We start from the raw sequence: 26,359 nt of genomic DNA, 5'->3' as shown, positions 1-26,359 counted from the left end.
TATGTGAACATTCATAGCAGTGGTATTCATAATAGCCAAAAAGTGTAAATAATCCTAAATGTCTATGAATAAAGAAAGTGTAGTATATTCATATAATGGAATATTATTCAGCAATAAAAAAGAATGAAGTACTGATATATACTACAACATGGATGAACTTTGAAAACATTATGCTAAGAAGCCATTTACAAAAAACATAGTGTATACTTCCATTTATATAAAATGTCCAGAACAGACAAATCTATAGATTTGTGGTTGCCTAGGGTTGAAGGGATGAGGAGAACTGGGGATGATTGCTAAAAAGTACAGAGTTTCTTCTTGGAATGATTAAAGTGTCCTGAAATTGATGGTGGTGGTGGTTGCACAATTCAGTACTAAATACTAGTTACTAAAATCCACTGAATTGTACACTTTTAATGAGTGAATTGTATGGCATGTTAATTATATCTCAATAAAGCTGTTATCAAAAAGGTGTTATAGGAAAGAGGAGCAAAATTTTTTAAAGTTTTATAAAAGTAATTTATAAATTCTCAAAACCAGTTATCAAATTTCATGATCTGATAAACATTCAAAAGGAGGACTCTATTTAAACAGCCAATTTTTTTTTTCAATTCTGCTATCTAATACCCTATTTTTACAATAAATTACAGTAGTATTCAACCAACAATGTAAAAAGAAAGTGCCATAGTTATGGTCTTAGAAGTAGAACTGATTGAAACTGTATATTTTGTATTTTTGAGTAAATAAAGCTTATTTTAAAAAGTTTACTAACAGTTAGTCTATTGGTGGATTGTATCCCCCTTCAAGAAAAACAAAAACAGACACTGAATAAAGAGTTAGAATAAAGGGATGACAAATGATTCCTGTACTGTATTTCAAGATACTTCTAAATCATAAGATGTTGGACAGAGGTTCTAAGGTTGTGCAAAAAAGGAGCATGTAAAATGAAGTCAAACAGACTATCTGCTGTTTAAGGGCAGAGACCATGCCCTCGAGTTTTTAGCACAATGCCTAGCACATAGTAGGTAGTCAATAAACATTTGTTGCATAAATCAGAAAATAAAGGAAAGGCAAGAAGATAGGAAGTGAGGGAGGGCTTTAGGTTGCTGGATGAAAAAGAACAGCTCTAATTCCTTCCCTCAATAAATACTTATTGATTACTTAATTCTACAAGTAGCCTATCTACAATATGCATATCAATGCTATCTTCCAATTATCTTGCATAATTTCTAGATTTATACAATCCTGCACAGAATGTTCTGAAATAGAACATTATATAAAAGCTACTCTGAACTCTGTGGCAACTGCAGGACCAGAATCCTTTATCTGCAATTCCAAAATCTAAAAAGTTCTGAAAACCAAGAGATTTTATAAGCTTTGGAGTCAAAACTCATTTAAAACACCACCTCATTGGGAGGAAAATCTTACCTGAATTGATGTTAGCTACGTTATATACTTAATTAGAATAATCAGACATTCCACGGAGAAATATTAGTATATTTGGAGGTGCTGCTCTAGACCCCCAAAAAGCTCTTGTATAATGTGCACTAACTAGCTTTGTAAAATCTGAAAAATTCTGAGGAACTCCAACCACATTTGGCTCCAGAGTACTAAATAAGATATTGTGTATTTGTACAAAATTCCCTTTGAAAGACTAGAAAGAAGCTGGGAACATAATTTGGTTAATAATGGAAAAAGAATTTGGTTGAGTCCCAATCTAAGTAACATATATTTTTTAATGTTTACTATGAAGAAAACAAATAGGATTCGAATATAGCCATAAATATTAGATTATTCTAAAACAAATTATTTACAAAGGAAAGAAAAGATATTTTGAATCTTTTTTAAAGTTCTGAACTTACCCTTTCACTTTTCACAGAACCAGTGACATCATCATCATTTAGGTGGCGCTTAAACTTGGGAGGCATCGTTTTTAATGAAGAAGTACTCTTCTACTTCTCAGCAAAATAAGTCTTCACCACCTTAAAGAGAAAATAAATTTCATCAGATTTGAGACTCTGGGGTATAAGCTAAAGTACTAAAAACAGAGTACAAGGCCCTATATGGTGGGGCCCCTCCACTTCTCTGACTTCAACTGCTCCCTCTCACCTGCTCCACTCCAGTGACCCTGGCCTCCATGCTAGGCCTCAATACACATGGAGGTAACTTTTCGAGAACACGTGGGGGAAATTAGCGAAAATATTTTTATAAAATCAAAGAGCAGCTTGTGGGCTTCCCTGGTGGTGCAGTGGTTGAGAGTCCGCCTGCCGATGCAGGGGACACGGGTTCGTGTCCCGGTCCGGGAAGATCCCACATGCCGTGGAGCGGCTGGGCCCGTGAGCCATGGCTGCTGAGCCTGCGCGTCCGGAGCCTGTGCTCCGCAACGGGAGAGACCACAACAGTGAGAGGCCCGCGTACCGCCAAAAAAAAAAAAAAAAAAAGAGGGGTAGAATTAGGAGGTTGTCCCCTTGCAGATGAGACATCAAATCCTTAAAGATTTTAACTTGGAGTCAGAAGACGGCAGAACACTTCTAATTCTCTCACTTCTAGGGAGTTGCTTAAACAATGAGTGTTTCCTCATCTGTAAAATAGTGATTTCTAGGCTTCTGCATGGAGTTGGGATGGTCAAATCAGATTAATACATACATGCAAAAACATTCTATCAATTACAAAGTCCTGTTCTAATGCATAACACTAGGTGCTCCAAGAAAAGGGGTAAGTTTGGAAAGTACTGGGTTAAACAAAGCCAGGTTTTTGGTTTTTGGTTTTTTTTGTTTGCTACAGAAAGTCTCAGTCTTTTATATACTAATTTGCATTATGATTTTCCAGGAAATTGCTTGAATATGCAACATATTCAAAATTTTCTTGAGAAAAAGCTGACATGCAAATACAAGTTTTCAGTATGTTGGACTAGAAGATGGATGAATAATAAGAATAGCTAAGGTGTACTGAATGTTTTACTATGTGTCAGGCACTATGCTCAGCGATTTACACACATTTTCTTTTACTCTTTACAACACTCCTTTGAAGTAAGCACAAAGAAACTAAGAGAAAACTAAGGCTTGGTAAAAGATAAGTAACTAATAGTGTTAGTCACTCTACTGATTGAAATATCAGAAACATAGGCCCAAATTATTAATGGCTGTGCATGATCAATTTTAATATTTATCCAATTAGTTGTCTATTAGGTTATACAGTTCTGTTATAGAAAGACCACTTCCCTGTAAAAACCCAGCAGTCCTCTTTCTCTTTCCACAAAAAGAACCTCTAAGATTTTTAAGTATAATTAGACATTTGTTGGTTAATATCATACACTTAAAAAAAGAATAAACAGGGGCTTCTTTGGTGGCGCAGTGGTTGAGAGTCCGCCTGCCGATGCAGGGGACACGGGTTTGTGCCCCGGTCTGGGAAGATCCCACATGCCGTGGCCCGTGAGCCATGGCCGCTGAGCCTGCGCGTCAGGAGCCTTTGCTCCGCAACGGGAGAGGCCCGTGTACCGCAAAAAAAAAAAAAAAAAAAAAAAAAAAGAATAAACAAGCCCAGAGTACAGTTTCATAAGCAAAGTAAAATTTTAAGTTGACTTCCCATCAAAACAAATTGATACACTTTTCTTTGATAAGAAATAATTTTCCAAACCAGAAACTTAACCTCTGGTAACAAAAAGCAAATACTTGCTACCTAAGTAACAGCTCTAGAGTTCTAGAGTTCTTCATTCTACAATATTTCTGTCACGTACATCCGGCATCTGACCCATTTTATTTCTCATACTTTGATTTCAGAATAATTCATTCATGCAGAGATGTTACAGAATGCATGGAGAAACATATGACAAAGGAAGCAACTGAAGAACTAGAGCTTTTAATTTTACCTGTATTTTATTTATATTTTAAACCCTACAAAGGGGCTGCTTCAATATCCAAAAGCAAATAACAGGCCGACTTACATAACATCTTTATGAAATATACAGTAAAGCTACAAGTTTAATGATGAGCAAACCCAAATTGAGGTCCCATAATCCAAGAATCAGCTTCATGAAGGCAAGAAATCACTGTCTGACAAACATAAAAGCCATCAGCAAAGCAGCAGGCAGATTAATTAACTGTGCTTCATGAAGCACAGGGTAAATGATGATATTTGCACCAAATGACTAGTAGAAATAAACAATGCTCAGAAATTAGATTTATTCTACCTAAGAGTTCTCCTGTACAAAATACATATGAATTCAGGTGTTTGTGTCTAGGTATATACGTAAATAAGAGAGCCTTCATGATGTATTTCAACATCACCAATACATTTTTTAAAAGTCACATCACCATAGGCTTCTTATGCCATCATCATACGTTTACAATTTCATGTACGTATTTTTTGAAGCGGCAGTACGTTCTGTATTCAATGGCTTTACAAGTAATAAACTTCTAACCTGTTGTTTAGAAAATGTTGGCTTCTTTTTTGCTTTATGCAAACAACAAGCACACCAAACCCCCTAGTATTTCATTTCACAAAAAGCTTGAATCTGGGCAGAGGCTTCCCTTTTCCCAGCCTGCGTTCCCTTTCTGACTCCTCTTCCTCATCTCTCATCAGCAGTCTTGGTTGGTGCAGTTTCACGGAAATAAGTGACTTGGATGGACACAGCCTGGAGATGTTATTCACAAAACCTGTCAAAGTGTAATGATTCACCTCACCTTCCGGTCATTATAAACACAGCGGGGTCAGTGCTCTCTCTCCCAAGCCTTTTAATGGTGAAACAAATCCATCCCTCCAGCAAGCAGCTCTGTTCACCCCCTCCCCCACTCCCACCCCATCTGTCGCACCAGGCCACGTCCCCCGACATCTCCTAACTCTAGTCCTTTCTGCCCCAAGATCCCCACTCGCAGTCCGGGCTGCCTCCCACTCTTCTCCAGTCTTCCCCAGCCCCGCCACTGTTCTCTTCCCATTTCCCCAGAGCACCCTACAATTCCCATTCTTCTCCCCCTTAACCGCTCCCCATCGCACACCCCTGTCCTGGTCGCCCTTCCTCAGGGAACCCCCGGTCCGACCCCAGCCTTTTCCCACTCTGGGTTCCCTCCACTACCCCCGAGGCCGGCCCCCCTGCCCGACGCGGACGGTGGGGGCGGCGGGGCAGGGACTTCGTCTCCGTTTCCTTCCTCCGCACATCAGCCCTTCCCGTCGGGAACAGGAGGGCGGCCGTACCTGAGTCTCCCGGGGAGCTCCGGGCAGCTCTCCGGGGCGGGCAGCACTCGGCGGGCGGAGGAAGGAGTGGGAAGACGAGAAAGAAAGCGGTGACGGGGAAGACAGTGGCCGCGGACCCGGCGCCTGCCGCTCCGCCGCAGCTGCACCCCCGCTCATCGAGCCGATCGGCGCTCCGCAGCCTGGCGCCAGGCGGAGGGAGCAGGTCCAGGCCACGGAGATCGTGGAGGGAGTCGATTCCGCCCTCCGCTGTCTACCTAGAGGCCCTAGCTGACGCGAAGTTTGGATTCCTGGGATGATTTTGTGCTTGAAGGGAGGAACGACAGCCGCGGGCTCCCGGGGTCCCAAGCCGAGGTCGGAAGTTCAGGGGAGGTGGAGGAAGCTCTGAGGAGTCACGCAGGGTGGGGCGCCTTAGGGCTTGCTCCTGGCTGGGGTTGATGAGGCCTTAATAACGTGGTGCTTTGTGCCTGGTCCATCCCCTGGGCTAAGGAAGCCTAGCAGAAAAACGAGGATGGGTCGAAGCCTGACGACCGGCTTCGGCTCGTCTTCGGCCTTTCTTGAAGTAAGGAGATGTGTGTGATCCCTAGTTTATAGCATCAGAGTTAGACTTGGAGAGAGATCTTCTAGGTTACTAATTCAGTCTCTTTATTTTAGACATTAGGAATCTCTCGTCCAAAGAGATTCATTTGACGTTGCACAGGTAGTTGGACAGGGTTCTTTCCCGTGTATGCTGTAGAGTTCTAACCTAAAATAACTGGGTCCAGACACCAGGCAGACACCAGAGCCTTCAGGTTTCAGGTGGGAATTCACTCTTGCACGTCCATTCCCCTGTTCTCTTGACGCCGCCTACCTCCCCTCCCCACAAGTTAGTAGCATATTTAAGCCTGCAGTGGCTGGGGAGAGTAATACAAAACAATTCCAGTTTCGTTTTTGCTTTCTCTTGTTTGTCTTATTTATCCGTTCCTCCCACACACGCCCCAGCTGGATTGTCTTATCATTTTTTACCTATCAATTTTTTTGCTACACATCATTTTTACTAAATATCTTTGGGTCCTTTGTTTAATACAGTGTTTTGATTTAGTGCATATTTAAGCCAAACAAACACTAATTGAAAGATATCTTGGCTAGGGCAATGACTCTCAAGTTAATTACATAGAGTTGAACCACCTGGAAAGCTTTAGAAACAGATGCCCCGCACTACTCTGAGATTCTGATTTAATTGGCCTGGGATGTTGAGAAACAGTAAGCCATAGGTTGTCAATTGAAGCTTCTGAAAGCCTGATGTTAGACTCGCTCATCGTCTGTGAGTCCACTACTCGGATCCAGGCTGACTTGGACTGAAATAGTCCACCTGGAAGGGAAGTTGCTTATAGTATGTTTGTCTGCTTGGGCATGATGATGAGACTACCCATCCAAAGATAAACTAGAAGTTTGACTTTATATCTGCATATCTGCTTGCTACGGGTACTTCCCTGTATTGGTGCCTTAGCCAGTTAGAGCTTTAGCCAGTTACAGCCTCTACCCTTCTTACAGAACAACTTAAGGCAATATGATTATTGAGCGATACTGGCATGTCATTGCATAGCTTGTATGAATAAACCATTCTTTTTGTTTTTTTTAACCATAGTTCTTTAGTTCTGCCAAATATTTTGGTATAATTGGTTTGGGGAGGGCTAATGCAAGCCTCACCCTTTAATCACCTGAACAAAGTCTCTTTGACGATCCCCAACATTTCTGAAAGCTTAGAAAATGTCCTTTTACAGTTAGTATGAATCAGAAATACCAGTTATCCTGAAAGAATATAAATAGCACTGGACTTAAAGTCAGAATGGGGTTCCAGTCTCACCAATTTGGATTATTTGATTATCTCCTACCCTATTTTCTCTTTCTTAAGCTCCAATTATTCAGGTGTTGGTCCTCTAATTTTCTTATTTCTCTTTCAATTTTAGACCTTCACCCTTAGTGGAGCCTAATATCCTCCTCACCAGAGATCCTTTGTTCTTTCTTTTCAGAGATCCTTTCTTTCCGGACTAAATCTCTGGACTTCTGCTGGCATGCAGAAGGGAATCTGAGCATCTGATTGATTCTTAAATAGGCTTTCTATTATTCCTTCTGTTTTTAGCCCACACCATGCTCAGAGGTATCTGGTGCTTTCAATTCCCTTATGTGGGGTTTAGCTGTGTGAATTAGGTTGCTTCAAGACCTGCTTAGGATTCGTGTTTCTCAAGTTGGCTAAGATAATTGCCACTAATTCATATACTTTCCAGGTTTCAATATTTTGTTGCTATTATCTTCTCTCCCATGAGGCAGAAAAAAAATACAAATCAGTTATAAGCCTGTGAACAATTGTTCAGCATCAGTCAAAATGTAAATCAAAATAAACAATGAAATATCATTTTTAATCTATCAATGACTGGGAAGGAAGGAGTTGAGCAGCAGATCTACAATCAGTTCTCTCCCAAGGGAAATAATCCTAGGAGAGCAAGCAAGCATGCAAATCTTAAAAGTATGTTAATAACAGACTTCCTGGCTACAAACTAGTATTTACTAGCAGGAGGGTTTGTATCTATGGAATTCCTTTAGCAAGATGTCCTTGGGCTGGGATTGATTATAGAGACCAATTGTTGATCAGTTAATTTAAAAAGTCAGTTAAAGCAATAGGTCATAAAAATGGCAGATATACTTTAACTTTTAAATTTTTGACTCAAATGTGTAATTATACATTCACTCACTAATCTTTGAAGTAGGGCCAAGACCTTTTATCTGAGCATGAATCTGTTTGTTGGAGCACCTCATTGTCTTTATTATAAATTACTTGGTTTAAATTTTCTTTTTCTTCAAAGCAGAGCAAAAACTTAAAGACACATTTGAAGCAATGTGAGTGCCAAGTCAATCTAGATTTTGTACAATTTTTTTCCAAAGTTTTACAGATTTTTCTTACCCATATCTAGTTCTATAGTAATTTATTTGTTGTTCACCTTCATCAATTTAGTTTTCATGGAAACAACTTTTTATTGGCGCTAGCCGATAAATATTCATTGGTTTGAATATTTAAATTCCGTAAGTATAATAAGAAGCATAAATATTTTAGGTTACAAATATAAATTGACTCTTGATAAGCATACAGCTCAACTGTTTTGGTGAGGAAGTACACAGGTGTATCATATAGCTAACCTGTTAGCCTCTAACCTGTTAGTGCTCAGAGGGCCTTGGTGTTATATAAATATAGTTAGCTTTTTTTACTTTTGATTTTGAAAGAATCTCAAACTTACCAAAGAATAAATACAAAGAACTCTTGCAAACACTTTATTCAGATTCACTGGGTAACATTTTCTGATGCCAGGCTCCACTCCTAATTGAATTTCATGGCTCACAGTGTGAATAATACTGAAAGAGTTCATCCCAGTTTCTCTCTCCTAGTAGATAAAGGAACAGAGGGCCAGAGAGTATACTTGACTTAACTCAAGGGGGTTGTTAACATTTCACTTTATTTTATTCTCTCCCCACCTCTTTCACCACCTACTTATTTAAAAGTTACATACATCATGCGTCCTTACCCCTAAATACATCAGTGGCTATTCCTAAGAACAAGAACCTTCTCTTCATAACTATGATTCAATTTTCAAATTCAGAAAATTTAACATTGATACAATACTATTTTCTAATAAAGCTTCCATATTCAAAGTTTGCCAATAGTGCCAGTTGTGTCCTTTGTGGCAACAGTGAGTACAGTTCACAGAGAGAATGTACAATAATGAGTAACAGAGCAAGTGGGTTAAGTGGAATCTGGTTTTTAAAGATAGACTCTACTATAGTTTAATTTTTGTTAAAAAATATGTAATGAAATGGAATGTCCCCCATGCTTTCCTCATGGAATGTTAGATCTAACATTATAAGATGGACTCATAGAGATGCTTTGTTCCTCTCCTAACTTCTTGTTTATTGATGTAACATGTTATAAGCATTTTATCTTGGAGAAGTTGCCTCCCACAAAGATGGCAACAGAGACCTGTGTAGTAATATGCTCTAATTGTATTATAAATTTATTTGCTACTTCTCTGAAAGTTAAACATGGCTACCACTTATTAAATGCCCATTTTGTTAAACACTATGTTCAGTGATTAGCATATGTTATTTCAGCACAACAACCCTCTGATAACAAGTATCATTTTTTTCATTTTATCAATGTGTAAACCAACATTTTGAGATGAATTATGTAATTTGTCCAAGGTAAGAATATGGTAAAATTGGGCACATTAGTCAATATTGCAGAACTATAAGTTTAAATTAAGATGAGATAAATATTTTATTGAAATGGGTTGCATGCTTTGCCCTTAAAATAGAAATTAGACAATTTATTCTTAAAGCATGGTAAAGGTGGAATCTGTCAGGCTTAATGTCTAGTGATGATCTTATATGACTAAGGAGGCATTAGTCTGTTGAATGTCAAACACAACTTTAATTTCTTGCTGAAGATAGTAATATTAATGTTGGGTGTTATATCAAAGTGAATAAATTCATCCATCAGCTATGTGACAAGTATTCTGTTAAAGTCTGGTGATATAAAGATGATAAACAGTGTTTTCTGTCCTCCAAGAACCCACACATTCTTACATAGAAACCCAAGACTAAGCAACTATTGAAAACTGAGTAAAGTTAATTATAGATTCAAGTGAACAATGGAATATATACTTATATATACACACACATATATGGATATCTTAGCAAATAGAATTGCCTAAGGTGAACTGTAATAGCAAAACTGAATTACTTGTAGGAGTTTAACAGTAAATTAAAACCGCAAATGGAATCAAGCAGACATGCTGATACACCTCAGGACAAGCAAGAGAAGGAATCCATTACTATTCCCAGGTACGAAGAGGCAAGAGAAGGGTCAACAGAACAAAGCAAGAGCCACAGTTGTAGGAGAGGGGCTATCTGGCAGGAGCCATGGTCCTAGATAGAGGAATCTTAGCCATTGCTAAGACAGCTCTGACCTATTATCCTCCTACTTCTCTTACCAACTAAGTGAACCGCATGGAAAGACAAAAGGAAGGTGATAAAGTCTGCCCTTTCCCTTAAATGCACTTTTCTTTGGGGAAAGTGTTTTAGCATTCCCAGAGCATGGGAATCCTCAGCTTCAACTATTATCTCTATGAAGAAGAATCCAAAGAAGAGTGTATATAAGGGAAACAAAAGCAGAATTTAGGAGAATGTCTGTGTTTAGGGGTGAGAGGATGAGGGGGTCTTCAATAAGAAGTGGTCAGAGAAGTACACTGAAAAACGGTAGAGACAGGACAGTGTAAAAGAAGAAGGAGGAATGGTCATTAGCACCAAAAACTTCAGAGAAATTGGGAGTGGGGAGGGGGAGGGGTGGGGGGAATGAAGGCTAGAAAAAGCCATCAGATTTGTTGACTAGCAGACCACTATTGATCTTCAGGAAGTGTTTCAGTAACATTGTGGAAGTGGAAGCCATATTGTAAGAGTTGATTTTTAGGGGAAATGCAGATTATATATTCCTCTTTCAAGAAATTCAGTTGTAAAGAGAAGTTGCAACTCAAAGCAGCAGTAGGGTTAAGGTACCATCAGAAATAATGATGTTATATTTAGGAATGGGGAATAAGGAGCCAGTGTGAGAATGAGATTGAAAATGCAAATCAAAAAAAGAAAAACAGGGCTTCCCTGGTGGCGCAGTGGTTGAGAGTCCGCCTGCCAATTCAGGGGACACGGGTTCGTGCCCTGGTCCGGGAAGATCCCACATGCCGCGGAGCGGCTGGGCCCGTGAGCCATGGCCACTGAGCCTGCGCGTCCGGAACCTGTGCTCCGCAACGGGAGAGGCCACAACAGTGAGAGGCCCGCGTACCGCAAAAAGAAAAAAAAAAAAAAAAAAAGAAAAGAAAAAACACCAACGGACATTGGAGTGATATCTCTGAAGAGGTGGGGGATCAGGGTTGGAGAGTAGCAGAGGGGAGTTCTGGGAAAGATGGAGAGAGAATACTTTCTTGGAGGCAAGGGGGAAAGAAGTGACTGATCATGAAGATACAGAGATTTTGAAATGGAAAAGAGAGAAGTTAAGGAAACTCATAGACTCAAACTGATCAGTAAAAGGCAAGCAAGGTCTTATGTGAAGAGTCAAGAAAGCAGTGTTGGAGTTGGAAGCTTAAAGAAAATGGAGACGGTTTGGAATAGCTGCTTTAACATTGGTGAAATGGTGAACAAAAGAAAATTCTCAGCAGCTGTGAAGATCCAGGCTAGAATCGTGATTTTGACTGCTCCTTTAAATCAAGGACTCTGTCTTAGATTCCTTATTATCCTCCGTGGTGCCTTGCACAGAACAAGCACACAATAAATATTTATTGATTATTCTAATTTTTAAAGTTTGCTTTTGAATGAGAAGAAAAGACAAGAGAAAAAAGAAAATAAGGGAAGTGAAAGCATGAGAGAATGTTTTATATTGCCAGTGCGTGGGAATCCTAGAAGCACTTTGCCTGCTTACTGACCTTCACAAAGTCACTTACTTTCAATAGTACTGGTTTCATTTCCCAGGCAGCAAAAGAATGAGTAATCTCCGCCTCCTTATTGTCTTCCAAGAATATCACAAGCTCTTAGTAAAATAATATTTACGTATCCTTTTCTTCACCTTATAAACAAGATAATATACAATTTCTCCATTTTTAAAGATTTCCTGCTCTTTTCTCTGTACTGTTTTATTATTATTAAAAGTTGGCTAGCGAGAGCTTGGCCTATTGCCATTGATTTTCTTTTGGCATTTCAAGAAAACAGAAATGAGAAAAAAGAGTATGAAAAATGAAAATTTGTAACTTACAAACATAAAATGAAGAAAGGAAAGGAAACAAAGGCAATTTGATTACAAGTCTTATTAGTCAATATCACTGTCTTTAAGTATTTAAATAAATGTTTATGTTGGGATTCCATAGTCATTTCACCTTATCAGTTTACCTGAAGTGCACTTTAATTTCATAATCTGGACTTCCCTGGTGGCACAGTGATTAAGAATCTGCCTGCCAATGCAGGGGACACGGGTTCAAGCCCTGGTCCGGGAAGATCCCACATGCCACAGAGCAACTAAGCCCGCATGCCACAACTACTAAGCCTGGGCTCTAGAGCCTGCGAGCCACAACTACTGAAGCCCGCGTGCCTAGAGCCCGTGCTCCACAACAAGAGAAGTCACTGCAATGAGAGGCACGCGCACTGCAACAAAGACTAGCCCCTGATCTCTGCAACTAGAGAAAGCCCACGCGCAGCAATGAAGACCCAGTGCAGCCAAAAATAAACTTAAAAAAAAATTCATAATCTATTTCTAGGAGGCACTCTCTCTTTGTATTTTACTCATAAAGTGTAAACAAGCAAAATGCTTTAATTAAAAAAAAAGTTAACTGGAAAACACCTAAGTCATCCACAGCTTGCTATATCATATTCAGTTTTTCCCTATGTTGTAGTAGATCACGTCTCTTTTAATAATTAATAATAGAACAATTTTCCTTCCGGCTCTGGTTATGTTGTTGTTATTTTGAGTTTATTAAGCATCCAACTCTCCCCCACTTTAAAAGAAAAACAATTATTTAACCAGAAAACTTCATAGCATCTTTTCTGTGACTGAATTCATCATGTTAGCTTACATTACAGTGAATGCCTCAATATCATGCAGGTTCAGGTCTGAAACATGGCATATGAAATTAACTGTGGGAAATCTAACTGGCCTCAAGCTCAATGACAATCATCCCTATGGAATAATTTTAAGAAAAGTTTTTGGCAATCACTGTGCTGCCTTTCTCCCTCAATCCTTTATAGATAAATAACAAGTTTTGCAACTATTTTCTAAAATGTCATGGTAATAAATTTAATAATGGACCTGTGCTTAGAATTATTTTGAGAGAATTCTTGAGGAAGTGTTCGTGACCAAAGAACTCATCATTATGTTTTGAAACTTGTTTACTGCAACACAGTTCTAAGAGTATACTCTTGAAGAAAAATGTGTGTTTACATTTTTTAAGTTTTTCTTTTTTTTTAAATGTGTGCGCAAATCCTTTGAGTCTGCACTAGATCTCAGGGTTCCAGCACTGACACAGGGCTCCAGAGATGCAACTGAGTCACATCCTGAGCCAGTGTCAGCATCTATGTGCACAGACATATTTCCCTACCTGATCTTGATTTCTAGGCTACTCTTGATTTCAGTTATTGTATTTTTTGTTTCCAGAATTTCCATTAAAAATAGATTCTAATCCCCTGGGGGAAATTCTCTATCTTTTTATCATATTTTAAAAATATTTTAATCAAAGTCCTTGTCTGCTAATCTAATACCTGAATTACTGGTTTCTATTACCTATTTTTTTCTTGGATTTTGGTGATATGACTTTTATCTCTTGGTATACCTAATAGTTTTTGATATTCATTTGATATTGACTATTGAATATAAAATAACCAAGTTTTAAAAATTGAGTAGGGGAATTCCCTGGCCATCCAGCAGTTAGGACTGTGCTTTCACTGCTAAGGGTGTGGATTCAATCCCTGATGGGAGAACTAAGATCCCACAAGCTGCATGGTATAGCAAAAAAAAAAAAATTGAGTATAAGAAAGAACATCTATGTGACGTTATCCCTCTCCAAAGTGAAATCACTCTCATCTCTGTTGGATAAAGATGCTAAGCAGAAACCTTCTGAAAAACAGTGATTTTCTCATCCTAACCTCCCACCCCAAGTAGCTTCAGCATTCAGCAAAATTTTGTGGGGAAACCATCTGTGTCATTCAGTTATTCACTCTTCCCTTCTCCCTGAAATCCTGGCTCTCCAAGATTTCAGCTTTGTCTCTTCAGTACTGTGAGAACCCAAAATGTAAGTGCTTTGTTTGTTTTGTCCCCCAACAATGACCCTTGACCTAGGCGAAGCCCAGATGCTCAGTATCTTGCCTTGTACCCAGAATCTATAAGCACCTCCAGCTGGCAAAGGAAAAAGCTCACCATTTTGCAGTTCCTCCTCTGGAATCTTGGTCCCTCTAGTCCGAGAGCTCCAACAGCTCTTGGATTGCTTTACAGAGATGCTTTTGGTACTTATCTGGCTTTTCCATTTATTCCTAGAGGGAGAATTGGTGTGGCTCAATTTACTCCATCAGACCTGAAAGTAGAACTATATTCAAGCTACTCTTAAACTACTCTAAAGAGATAAGCTCACTTGCGTGACTACACAAGAAAATGGGAGGGAGGGGTTTCTGAAAGGGAGAGTTTCTTAAGTCCTCCCACATACAAGCGGGTAGTTAGAGTGCATTACTTATTATAGGCTCTGGCTGGGAGGTGAGCCAGAGTGAGAAGATCTTGGTTTCTTCAGGCAATGAAGGCACATTCAATCAGCATTGTTTATTCAGAAATACTTGGATCAGCTCCCCTTTGGCCACATATTACAGAGTTGGTAGAAAGAAAAGTAGGGCCTCCTTTTACTTTATATTTCTCTTTATATGTAGGCTGTATCTAAACCTTTTTATGCATGATATATACACATTTATCATTCCTATTTTCCTTTATTACAGCAGTGAATTATTCATTTTTAATTTTAATCCTTTTTTTAAGCAAAGAAATGATCACATCCTCTGTTCACACTCATTTCAAAACCTATAACACAATCCATAAAGTTGGTCTCAAAGTCACAGTCACACTTCCTTGACATCGCAAATCACAAGGGCTCCATCATCATAGTTCCCTGCTTTAGGTTCTACAGTCACAAGTGGCATATGAGCAGTTATTTAGAAGGAATGAAATTATGTCATCAAAATACATTGAATAGATACATTTCAAACTTTCTTCAGAGGATGAAAAAAAAGTGAAATAATAAATCTTTCCCTAACAACGTTTTTTAAACATGTAGTCAAGTTTTCTCTATGGAGAAATTATTCTTTACATAATTATAGATTTAAGGCAGCACCAAAAGCACAGGAAAAATTCTCGTGACCATGAAGCATCCTTCACTGCCCTCCTATTAAGTGACAGGCACTGTGCATACACATTATGTACCAAGAACCTTGGCAATCTAGTGAAATCTAGGAACCTCTTATTAAAATAATATATCTAAATGCATCAAAATACAGAATTACAAAGGAAGGAAATTTATAATGCTATAAAGTATTTTTAAAGAAAATTTGTGATACATTAAGATATATGCTTCTTTATTAACTCACTAAATAAAATCTAGCTTCAGGCCTAACATCCATTGTCTTCAAGGGTCCCCTGAGTTAAGTATTTCATCCTCTTCTCCAAAGAGTGGATGGCCCCAAGGATACTGGGAGGTTTCTTTCTTTTTGTTTGTTTTAATTTATTTATATTTTGGCTGCTTTGGGTCTTCGTTCCTGCGCGCAGGCTTTCTCTAGTTGCAGTGAGCGGGGGCTACTCTTTGTTGTGGTGCGCGGGCTTCTCATTGCGGTGGCTTCTCTTGTTGCAGAACACGGGGTCTAGGCACGCAGGCTTCGGTAGTTGTGGCTCGCGGGCTCTAGAGAGCAGGCTCCATAGTTGTGGTGCACGGGCTTAGCTGCTCCGCAGCATGTGGGATCTTCCCGGACCAGGGCTCGAACCCATGTCCCCTGCATTGGCAGGCGGATTCTTAACCACTGCGCCACCAGGGAAGCCCTGGGAGGTTTCTGAGCAAAGAACAAATAACTGTTTCTCACCTATATATCCAGGCATGGAAGTTTGCCCTTCCTGAGTAGAATATTTTTGCTTATTAACACGCTCATAGCTCTGCCTTGCCCAAAGTCGTTGCACCATTCCCGAAAACCTTGGAGTTGGATTGAATTTTAAAAGTCATCTGGTACAATCAAAATGTCCTGCCCTAAAAATAAATGTTGAATTCTTATTATGTATCAGGTCCTGTGCCATATATGTTACTGCACCTGATTCTCACAGCAATCCCATGAGGCAGATGTTATTAGTTCTAGTTTACATAGACTCATTTGTTCATTCAGAAAAAAGTGTATTGAACATCTGTTGTATATCTGTTACTAAACTAGGTGTGTGATTTAAATACAGACACAGTTGCTGTCCTCAGACTATCATATAGCAGGAAAGAAAGGCAGAAATAAATTACATAATTACATAAGTGTTTTGTTAAAAGAACAAACAAGTGGCTGAGAATGAGATTCAAGGGGAACCTATTTCAGAAGATAGGGTTGTCAAGGGAGATCTCTCTGAGTAGGTAGCATTTAAGTTGAAACTAGACGTATGAGAGAAACCAGTCATGCAAAAAGCAAGAGAAAGAGTATTCCAGGCCAAGAGAATAGCAGGAGCAGAGGTTGTTAGGCAGGAAAGTTTGGCTTTTTTTTTTTTTAATTTTTGGCTGTGCCATGCCACATGCAGGATCTTATTTCCCCAACCAGGGATCGAACCCACACCCCCCTGCAGTGGAAGCATGGAATCTTAATCACTGGACTGCCAGGGAAGTCCCAAGTTTGGCGTTTTTAAGTACAATTTTTAAATTGTGATAGAAAATATATAACATAAAATTTATCATCTTAACCATTTTAAAGTACGTAGTTCTGTAGTGTTAACTACATTCGCATTATTGTGCAGCAGATCTCTAGAACTTTTTCATGTTGTAAAACTCAAACTCTGTACCCATTGAACAACTCCCCTGTTTCCATTCTCCCAAACCTCTGGCAATGACAACTCGACTTTGTTTCTATGTATTTGACTACTTCAGATACCTTATATGAGTGGAATCATACAGGATTTCTCTTTTTGTGACTGGCTTATTTAACATAGCACAATATCCTCAAGGTTCATCCATGTTGTAGCACGTTAGAATTTCTTTTTTAAAAAGGCTAATATTCTATTGTGTATGTATACACCACATTTTCTTTATCCATTCATCCATCAATGGATATTTGGCTTTCTCCACCTCCTCACTATTGTGAATAGTGCTGCTATGAACATGAGTGTGCAAACCTTTTGGAGATATTGCTTTCAATTCTTTTGGATATATACCCAGAAGTGGAATAGCTGGATCATATGGTAATTCTACCTTTAATTTTTTTCAAGGAACCTCCATGCTGTTCTCCATAGTGGCTGCACCAATTTACATTCCCACCAACAGTGCACAAGTGTTCCAAATTCTCCACATCCTCAGTAACACTTGTGAGGGCCCAGGCTGCCCAAGCCCTGCTGAAGAGGCACACACTGCACAGATACATGAGGCAAAGTTCAGGGTTACCAGGGATCTAGAACAGGGCAAGGGTCTAGAGATACCAGGTCATGGAAGAGGCATATGCCTAATCCCAAGTCCTGACTTACCTGATGGGGAATATTCCCCCTGAAGACAGATCTCGAGGTGACTTGACTGCCTTGCAAGGGAAGGAGGGCTGGGCTGACTGGCTAGAGTATCACCCAATAAGAGACACCTGGGAGTCCTGGTTGCTAGAGAGGCTCAGAACCCACCAGGCACCAAGTCCAAATGGGGACTGACTGTCGCCAGTTTAAAGCTGCCACGTCGTAACGATTTTCAGGGGTTGGGCTCCTTCCACACTGGAGGCTATGCAGGTAGTGGGGACTGGCCAGAGAGAGCACCACAGACCTGGAAAGCCCTGCGGGCCCAACGCCAGTTGGCTGAGTGCGTACTGGGCATGCTTGGGCCACCCAGGTCAGGGTAGCCGTGTTACCATGGCTGTTAGCCTTGAGCTCTAACCCTCCCCCTTCCTTGAGGTAACTAAGCTATGGAGCAGTGGTATCCTTGTCTTACAGAAAACCACCAGAAGAGAAAAACAAGAGCCCACCAGAAGTGGTTAGAACCAGCTAGGCCCAAGATGGCAGAAAACCTGACCTGCAGAAGACCTTGAGCCTCACTATAATACATTAGCATTCTAAATAACACACCCATCAGCTCCATGACAGTCTACAGTTGCCATGGCAACTTCCAAAAGAGCCCATACAAGGACTGAAAAGGGGTGTTGTCCCAAATCCGAGCATACCCCACCCCTGTTGTCAGATAAGTCATGAATATTCCTCCCTCTCTTTACTCTATTCCCTTCCTTTTACCTTGATGCTCCTATATATGTGGTATCTCAACCCAAGTTGGGTTAAGAAGTTGATTTGTGAACTAGGTTCCCGCCTCTCCATTCTCTGGCCACTGAATAAAGTTGTGCTGTTTCAGTCACACCATAGGTTTTGTTATTGGCTGTGCAAATCTGAATGGAAAAAGAACCTTCGAGGCAGGGGGCTTTGGCTGGGCTAGGGCCCAGGTGGAGCTCCATGCGACCAGTTCGGTAACAGCCAGGAATCTGGAACAAGGCAGGTGTCAGGAGAGGCAGGTCACAGGAGTAGACTCTTGAGGGTACAAGTCATCTGCCTAATTCCAAGCCCTAACCTACACAAATACGCATATTCCCCAAGGTAGAGCTAGAGGAATCTGGTCTTGCCAGGGCGTGGTTGGGTGGGCTAGCCAGAGTATCCTCCAATAAGACACCCTTGGGAACTATGGTTTCTGGAGAAGCCCAGGACCCTGTCAGGCAGCACATCCAAATGAGGACTGACTGTCACCAGTTTAAAGCTGCCACCTCAGAACGATTTTCAGGTGGTGGGCTCCCTTTACCCTGGGGGTTATGCATGTGGTTGAGAACTGGCCTGAGTTTTACAGGTCTGGAGGGTCCTGGCTGCCCAAGGGCAGCTGAAAGTGTACGTGCTGGGCATCATCATTCAGCAAGATCAGCTTGGCCACGAACCTGGAACAGGGCAAGTGTCAGGAGAGGCCAGGATATTAACCTCTTATCTGACATATGACTTGCAAATACTTACTCCCATCCCACATGTTGCCTTTTCATTCTGTTTATTGTTTCCTTTGATGCACAGAAGTTTGATGTAGTCCCATGTGTATATATTTGCTTTTTTTTTTTTTCTTCTGGCTGCATTGGGTCTTTGTTGCTGCGCGCAGGCTTTCTCTAGTTGCGGCGAGTGGAGGCTACTCTTTGTTGTGGTGCACTGGCTTCTCATTGCGGTGGCCTCTCTTGTTGCGGAGCACAGGCTCTAGGTGCACAAGCTTCAGTAGTTGTGGCATGCAGGCTCAGTAGCTGTGGCTCGTGGGCTCTAGAGAGCAGGCTCAGTAGTTGTGGTGTACGGGCTTAGTTGCTCCGCGGCATGTGGGATCTTCCCAGACCAGGGCTAGAACTTGTGTCTCCTGCATTGGAGGGCAGATTCTTAACCACTGTGCCACCAGGGAAGTCCTGTATTTGCTTTTTTTTTTTTTTTTTTTTTTTGTGGTACGCGGGCCTCTCACTGTTATGGCCTCTCCCGTTGCGGAGCACAGGCTCCGGACGTGCAGGCTCAGCGGCCATGGCTCACAGGCATAGCCACTCTGTGGCATGTGGGATCTTCCCGGACCGGGGAACGAACCCACGTCCCCTGAATCGGCAGGCGGACTCTCAACCACTGCGCCACCAGGGAAGCCCTCTATACTTTTTTTTTTTTTTTTTTTTTTTTTTTGTGGTATGCGGGCCTCTCACTGTTGTGGCCTCTCCCGTTGCGGGGCACAGGCTCCGGATGCGCAGGCTCAGCAGCCATGGCTCACGGGCCCAGCCGCTCCGCGGCATGTGGGATCCTCCCGGACCGGGGCACGAACCCGTATCCCCTGCATCGGCAGGCGGACTCTCAACCACTGCGCCACCAGGGAAGCCCCCCTCTATACTTTTAAATGATCATTGTTTTCCTCAAAAAGTTAAACATAGAGTTATCATATGATCCAGTGATTCCACTCCTAGATATATATCCTAGATAATTGAAAACACACATTCATACAAAAACTTGTACATGAATGTTCATAGCAACATTATTCATAATAGCCAAGATGTGTCAACAACACAAATGTTCATCTATCAATGAATAGATATACCACATTTTGTTTATCCATACAATGAAATATTATTTGGCAAATAAATGGAATGAAGTACTGTTACATGCTACAACATGGATGAACCTTGAAAACATACTAAGTGAAAGAAACCAGTCATAAAAGACCACATACTATGTGATTCCTTTTTAATGAAATCTCCAGAATACAAAATCTATTGAAACAGTAGATTAATGATTGCAAGATGGTGGAAATATTTTGGAATTTGATCGTGGTGATGGTTGCATTGCATTGTGAGTATACTAAAACACACTAAAGTATACGTTTTTAAATGGTGAATTTTGTTATGTGAAATATGTCTCATTGGAAAACCAGCTACATATTTTTATAAATCACTGTGGCTGCTGTGCAGTACATGGATTAAGGCTGGTCAAGAGCAAAGGAGGCAAAGGAGGCCATTAGGTGAAGAATCAGAAGGCTAGAAGTTTGACAAAATTCACATACTGAGAAACTGCTAGATTTTTCTGATTCCGAATCCCATGTTCTTAACCTCTGTACTACATAGTTTTCCTATTAAATGACAGGGGTTTAAATTTAGCCAAGGGTTCCCTTTCCTGCCACCTCTCTCCAGAAGTGCCCACACCACATTTCCTGAGGACTTTTTTCTGTTGTATTTTCAAACATCAGAACTGTTGCTCGGATGAAATTTCCACATACTGGTGGAAACTTTTCCCTTCTTTGTATCAGACCAATGAGCATAAAGGTACACTGTTCAAAGATGAAATGCATTAAGAACAGTAAAAAGTTTGGCACCATCCTTTGAGATGCTTCTTAGGGGAAGAACTTCCTTGCATTCTCATAGCAAGAAAAGTGCTTTAGTTTTAGAGGAGGATTACATATAACTTTTTTGTTGGACTAAAGGGAATTTTGTTCTCCTGGTTTCTTTGAAGTTCTCTGGATCTGAATGTTAAAAAAATACCTTAGGTGGAGCACTTAAGAACTTTTTATTTATTAAATGCTGTTTTAAAAATCCCTTTTTTTGGTGGTAGAAAAATATTTTGTTATGGACTGAGGACAGAGAGTATCCAATAAAATGGGATACGTGAGTTGTTCATGGTAGATGTGCTGAGTACTAGAGTTTGATTAAAAAAAAAAACAAACCCAAAACTTGTTTTCCAAGAGTTTTTTCTTTTCCTGTAAAAATAACTGAAATTTAGAATAAAATTATGGAGAACATATATTAATGGTTTAATCTTGTAATCTTTCCCAGTATCCAGGCTGCAAAATACAAAGATGGGATCCAAAAGGAGGGCTTGGTGAGCCTCCCCCTGTAGGGGTCCAATGCACCAGGCACAGACCATGGTCTTTGACATCATTCCCTCATCATTCCTGGCTTTCTAGTTTTCCAAATGTTATTGCCAACTGGCCTTAAAGGTAAACAACTTGCCATGTATATTATGCCCTTTGCTTTCCCCCTATAAAACTGGACATAAATGCTTTGTAGTCCGTGCATATCAGAAAACTAGTACACTTACAGAGGTCTACAGTGATAGAGTAGGAAACTACCAAGCAAAGAAAATCCTGGGAATCAAGTATAATACCCAGAGGCAGGCATGGCTGAATTCACTCAGTCATGTATAACTTTTTAATTTATTTTTAAACAATTGGAGTTTTGCCTTAGTTATGTGTGTGTGTGTTTGTGTGTGTGTGTGTGTGTATGTCTCCATCCCATGAATTCAAAGTAATATATGAGAAAATTCTTGGCAAATTGCAAGTGATATACAAACTAAAAATATACTATTATGATTATCCCAATCTTAGGAATCCAATGTCAGCTAAAGAATGACTTCAGGTCAACAAAGGTTGATGCCAGCTAATAAAATGGTACAACATTATCCTAGGATGTCATGTGTTTCTTGCATTGTTCCAAGACATAGGAGACAATTTTTTTTTTTTTTTTTTTTTCTTTTTGCGGTACGTGGGCCTCTCACTGTTGTGGCCTCTCCCGTTGCGGAGCACAGGCTCCAGACGCGCAGGCCCAGAGGCCCTGGCTCACGGGCCCAGCTGCTCCGAAGCATGTGGGATCTTCCCGGACCGGGGCACGAACCTGCATCCCCTGCATCGGCAGGTGGACTCTCAACCACTGCGCCACCAGGGAAACCCGAGACCATTTATTTCTTAAGTTCTCAAATGTGGAATACAAACCCATTTGCAAAGGAGACTTCCAGTGTGAAATAGTTTCCAGCATTATACAAGCCACTCCCTGTACACCAAGGAGAGATTTCCTTTAAACAGTTTTATATCCCACTCATGAAGCCGTTTCATGTCTTGGACTACTAACTCCAATTGGATACCACTGACAGAATTTGAGAAGGGTATGAGCCCTGGGATAGGCATGCAGGGTGAGGAGAGTAGCTTTTAGTTCTGGCTCTGGGGCTTACTAGTATAGTGACCTCTAAATTCCTCGTAGCAACAGTTCTACAAATGACACCCTGTTTCTTTCTATAGATGATTTCCCCAGTCATCCAGAGGCCCAGGTGGAAGTCATTGTGTGCTCCTCAATGTTTTATACCCTATATACAATCAGTCAACAAATGCTTCAGTTCTCCCTAAGAACATCTCTCACATTATCAGTTCTTTTCAACTGTAACAAACCTGGTTCTCCATTGGCTTCTTGTGGCCAAACAAGTTTAATCCAAATGCTCGGAATAGAAGAATTCTATTCTTCTCAAAACCTGACCTTCACTTTAGTTTCTAGCTTTATCTTCTGTTGTTGCCCTCCCACTGTGCCCAACGATACACTCCCTCTCCTGTTTCTGCTGTGTATTCGTTTCCTGTTGCCACTGCAGCAAGTTACCAAAAACTTATTAACTTAAACAATATAAATTTATTATCTTACAGTTCTGGAGGTCAGAAGCCTGACAGGATCAACTAAAATCAAGGTGTCCACAGGGCTGTGTTCCCTCACAGGCTCTAGAAAAGACCCCTTTCCCTAGACTTTTCCAGCCTCTAGAAGCACTTACCTTGGCTCATGGCCTCCTCACCCATCATCCAAGCCAGCAACTCTAAGCCAGTCCTTCTCTTGCTTCTCCCTCTCTGGTTCTCCCTTTTCTGCCTCCCTCTTCTACTTTTAAGGACCCTTGTGATTACATTGGGCCCACCTGTAGAAACTAGACTAATCTCCCTATTTTCTTTATTTTTTTTCTTTTTTCTTTTGGCTGTGTCGGGTCTTAGTTGAGGCATGGGGGATCTTCCATTGCAGTGAGGGCTTTTCATTGTGGCATGTGGGCTTCTCTCTAGTTGTGGTGTGTGGGTCTTTCTCTCTCTAGTTGTGGCGCATGGGCTCCAGAGCGCGTGGGCTCTGTAGTTTGCAGCACGCAGGCTCTCTCGTTGCGGCACACGAGATCAGTAGTTGTGGCGCACGGGCTTTGTTGCCCCGCAGTATGTGGGATCTTAGTTCCCTGACCAGGGATTGAACCCACGTCCCCTGCATTGGAAGGCAGATTCTTTATCACTGGACCACCAGGGAAGTCCCTAATGTCCCTATTTTAATGTTAGCTGATTAGCAACCTTAATTCCCCTTTGCCAAGCAACCTAACATATTGACAAATTCTGGTGATTAGCACATGGGTGTTTTAGGGAGGACATTATTCTGCCTGCCACATGCTGTCTCCTATCCTCTGACCTCCAAGTTGTCAGAAATGCTTTTAATTATTTATTTCTCATTTTGCAATCATCTTAGCAACAATAATTAATTGAATATTATTACCAAAAACTTATGTTTCATTTAAGTGAGACTAACTGAAAATTATATATTCAGAGGTCTGGATTTATATTCTTAGGAATAAAAACATCACAATATTGAACGGCTTTATCTAAGCTCAGTTTGCGCTTTAAATCATACTGGTTCAAAAAGATATATGCAACTCAGTGTTCATAACAGCATTATTTACAATTGCCAAGACACGGAAGCAACTTAAGTGTCCATCAACAGATGAATGGATAAAGAAGATATGGTATCCACATACAGTGGAATACTACTCAGCCATAAAAAGAATGAAATTTTGCCATTTGCAGCAAAGTGGATGGACTTGGAGGGCATTATGCTAAGTGAAATAAGTCAGACAGAGAAAGACAGATACTGTATGATATCACTTATGTGTAGAATCTAAAAAGTACAGCAAACTAGTGAATATAACAAAAAAGAAGCAGACTCACAGATACAGAGAACAACCTAGTGGTTACCAGTTGAGAGAGGGAGGGAGGGCAATATAGGGGTAGGGGATTAAGAGGTACAAACTATTACGTATAAAATAAGCTACAGGGATATATTGTATAACACAGGGAATATAGTCAATATTTCACAATAACCATAAAAGGACTATAACTTTAAAAAGTTGTGAATCACTATATTTTACACCTGTAACATATAATATTGTACAACTATACTTCAATTTTTTTTTTTTTTTTTTTGCGCGGTACGCGGGCCTCTCACTGTCGTGGCTTCTCCCGTTGCGGAGCATAGGCGCCGGACGCGCAGGCTCAGCAGCCAGGGCTCACGGGCCCAGCCACTCCGCGGCATGTGGGATCTTCCCGGGGCGGGGCATGAACCCGTGTCCCCTGTGTCGGCAAGCGGACTCTCAACCACTGCGCCACCAGGGAAGCCCGGCTGTGCTGTTTTGTTTCTTTGGTATTGGGGAGCACTTCAAGCACAGTGTCCTCTGCTCTCAATAAGTGCTCTCTGAAAGAACGCACATCACATCCATTAGGAATGCTGCATGATGTCATAGCTGGAGCCACTCAGAGGCTCCTTCCAGCTCACCTTATCTTGGGTAAAGAGGAAATAATGTGAACTCAGCAAGTGGTACATGAAAATAGATTTTCTTTGAGGTTCTTGTAGAGGGCTTTTAGATTAACCTTTTAAAATTGTGGAGTTGGAACCATATCCATTTTGACTTATCTCTTAATTATATTTTAAAACAGTAATTCTCAAAGTGTGGTCCCTGGGCCAACATCATTATTATCACCAGGGAACTTGTTAGAAATGCAAATCCTTGGGCTTCACTATAGACCTGGTGAATCAGAAACTCTGGGGCTAGAGCTCAGCAATCTGTGTTTTTATGTCTTCCAGGTGATTCTGATGCATGCCAAAGTTTGAGAACTACTGTTTTAAACCAAAGTTCAAGTCCAGTTTAATCTATTTAACTAGTAAGAGAGTCTGCTTGGCTGTCTATGCCAGTGAGGTCTAAAATAGCCCAGACTACAGAAGCTCAATTCCAAGCCTACCTGCCCTCCTTGAGACAGGATGACAAGAGCACAGCCATTTTGGAAAAGGACTAGGGAACAGCCTTGGGCAAACAGGACTTGCAAGCTAAAGAACAAAGGCCCAGAGGGCCTGTGTCCCAAAGACAAAAACCAGGCTTGCAGGAATAAAAAAATAACTTTATCTCTGTTACACTAAGGAGTATACCTAGTTGCCACAAGACAAGAAGCTCAACTATAAATTTTAACCATATCTATTCCTCTGCTTTCTTACAGAAAATTCTCATGCATTTCTTTCTCCTCGGAGAAGCACTCTCTGTTCCTGATAGCCACCTTGGAGCCACCTGTTGCTGATCAAAGAAGTTTGATTATTTCTGAAAATTATCAGTGATCATGAGACAAACCCTCTGTTTTGTTATACACTAGGTCCCCTACATATGAACCTTCAAGTTGTGAACTTTCAAAGACGCAAACGTGCGTTCCATTAACGTCAGGCATGAGTGAAATTGCAGCTTTCCCTCTGTCTCCTATTGCTGACGATCCTTCAGTTCTACCATCTCCCACCTCCTCTTCCTCATCCAGTCAGTAACTCTTCTCGCCTCTTCCCTCCATGCCAGCCCGAGTATCCCAGCTGTCGTACTGTATTACTGTACTTTTCAAGTTACTGTACTGTAAGATTAAAATTGTTTTCTTTGTTTTTTGTGTTTGCTTTTTATGTATTGTTTGCATGGAAAGTATTATAAACCTATTACAGTACAGTACTATATAGCTGATTGCATTAGTTGGGTACCTAGGCTAACGTTGTTGGACTTAAACGAACAAATTGGACTTACGAACGCATTCTCAGTATGGAACTCCTTCGTATGGAGGGGACTTACTGTAAAATCAACTTCCTCCTTCTATTCTGAGAGCTGGTGCTTTTTTTTTGCACCATCCTTGTTATGGTCAAGCTATCTCTTTAAATAAAAAGCTTTGCTTGCCTAATAGTCTTATGCAGGTGATATTCATTTCTATGGTATTGCTGGAAAAGAGCCCAGTAACATCCTCAGTCTGTAAATTCCTCCTGCAATCTATAA

At 40.7% G+C, this 26,359-nt stretch overlaps 1 protein-coding gene across 2 annotated transcripts in view; it reads right to left on the bottom strand.

Moving 5' to 3' along the window:
• The window catches only part of VAMP4 (vesicle associated membrane protein 4), a 28,976-nt gene extending 23,405 nt beyond the window's left edge, over positions 1 to 5,571 (bottom strand). Inside the window, exons 1-3 of one of the 2 annotated variants that reach the window (XM_059079643.2) lie at positions 5,191 to 5,366; positions 4,421 to 4,655; positions 1,863 to 1,982 (exon numbers count right to left, since the gene is read on the bottom strand). In XM_059079643.2, the coding sequence (XP_058935626.1) occupies positions 1,863 to 1,928 (66 nt within the window). In that variant the 5' untranslated portion in view covers positions 1,929 to 1,982; positions 4,421 to 4,655; positions 5,191 to 5,366. Of the gene's footprint in view, positions 1 to 1,862; positions 1,983 to 4,420; positions 4,656 to 5,190 lie in introns of both variants that reach the window. The other variant, XM_059079651.2, reaches the window with a different exon arrangement.
• Between the last annotated feature and the right edge of the window lie 20,788 nt (positions 5,572 to 26,359).

Source organism: Kogia breviceps, chromosome 1 (assembly GCF_026419965.1).
Source record: "Kogia breviceps isolate mKogBre1 chromosome 1, mKogBre1 haplotype 1, whole genome shotgun sequence".
In the NCBI taxonomy this organism is placed as follows: Eukaryota; Metazoa; Chordata; class Mammalia; order Artiodactyla; family Physeteridae; genus Kogia; species Kogia breviceps.
The sequence above is the reverse complement of the archived record's forward strand: the minus strand, read 5'-3'. Positions and strand labels throughout refer to the sequence as shown.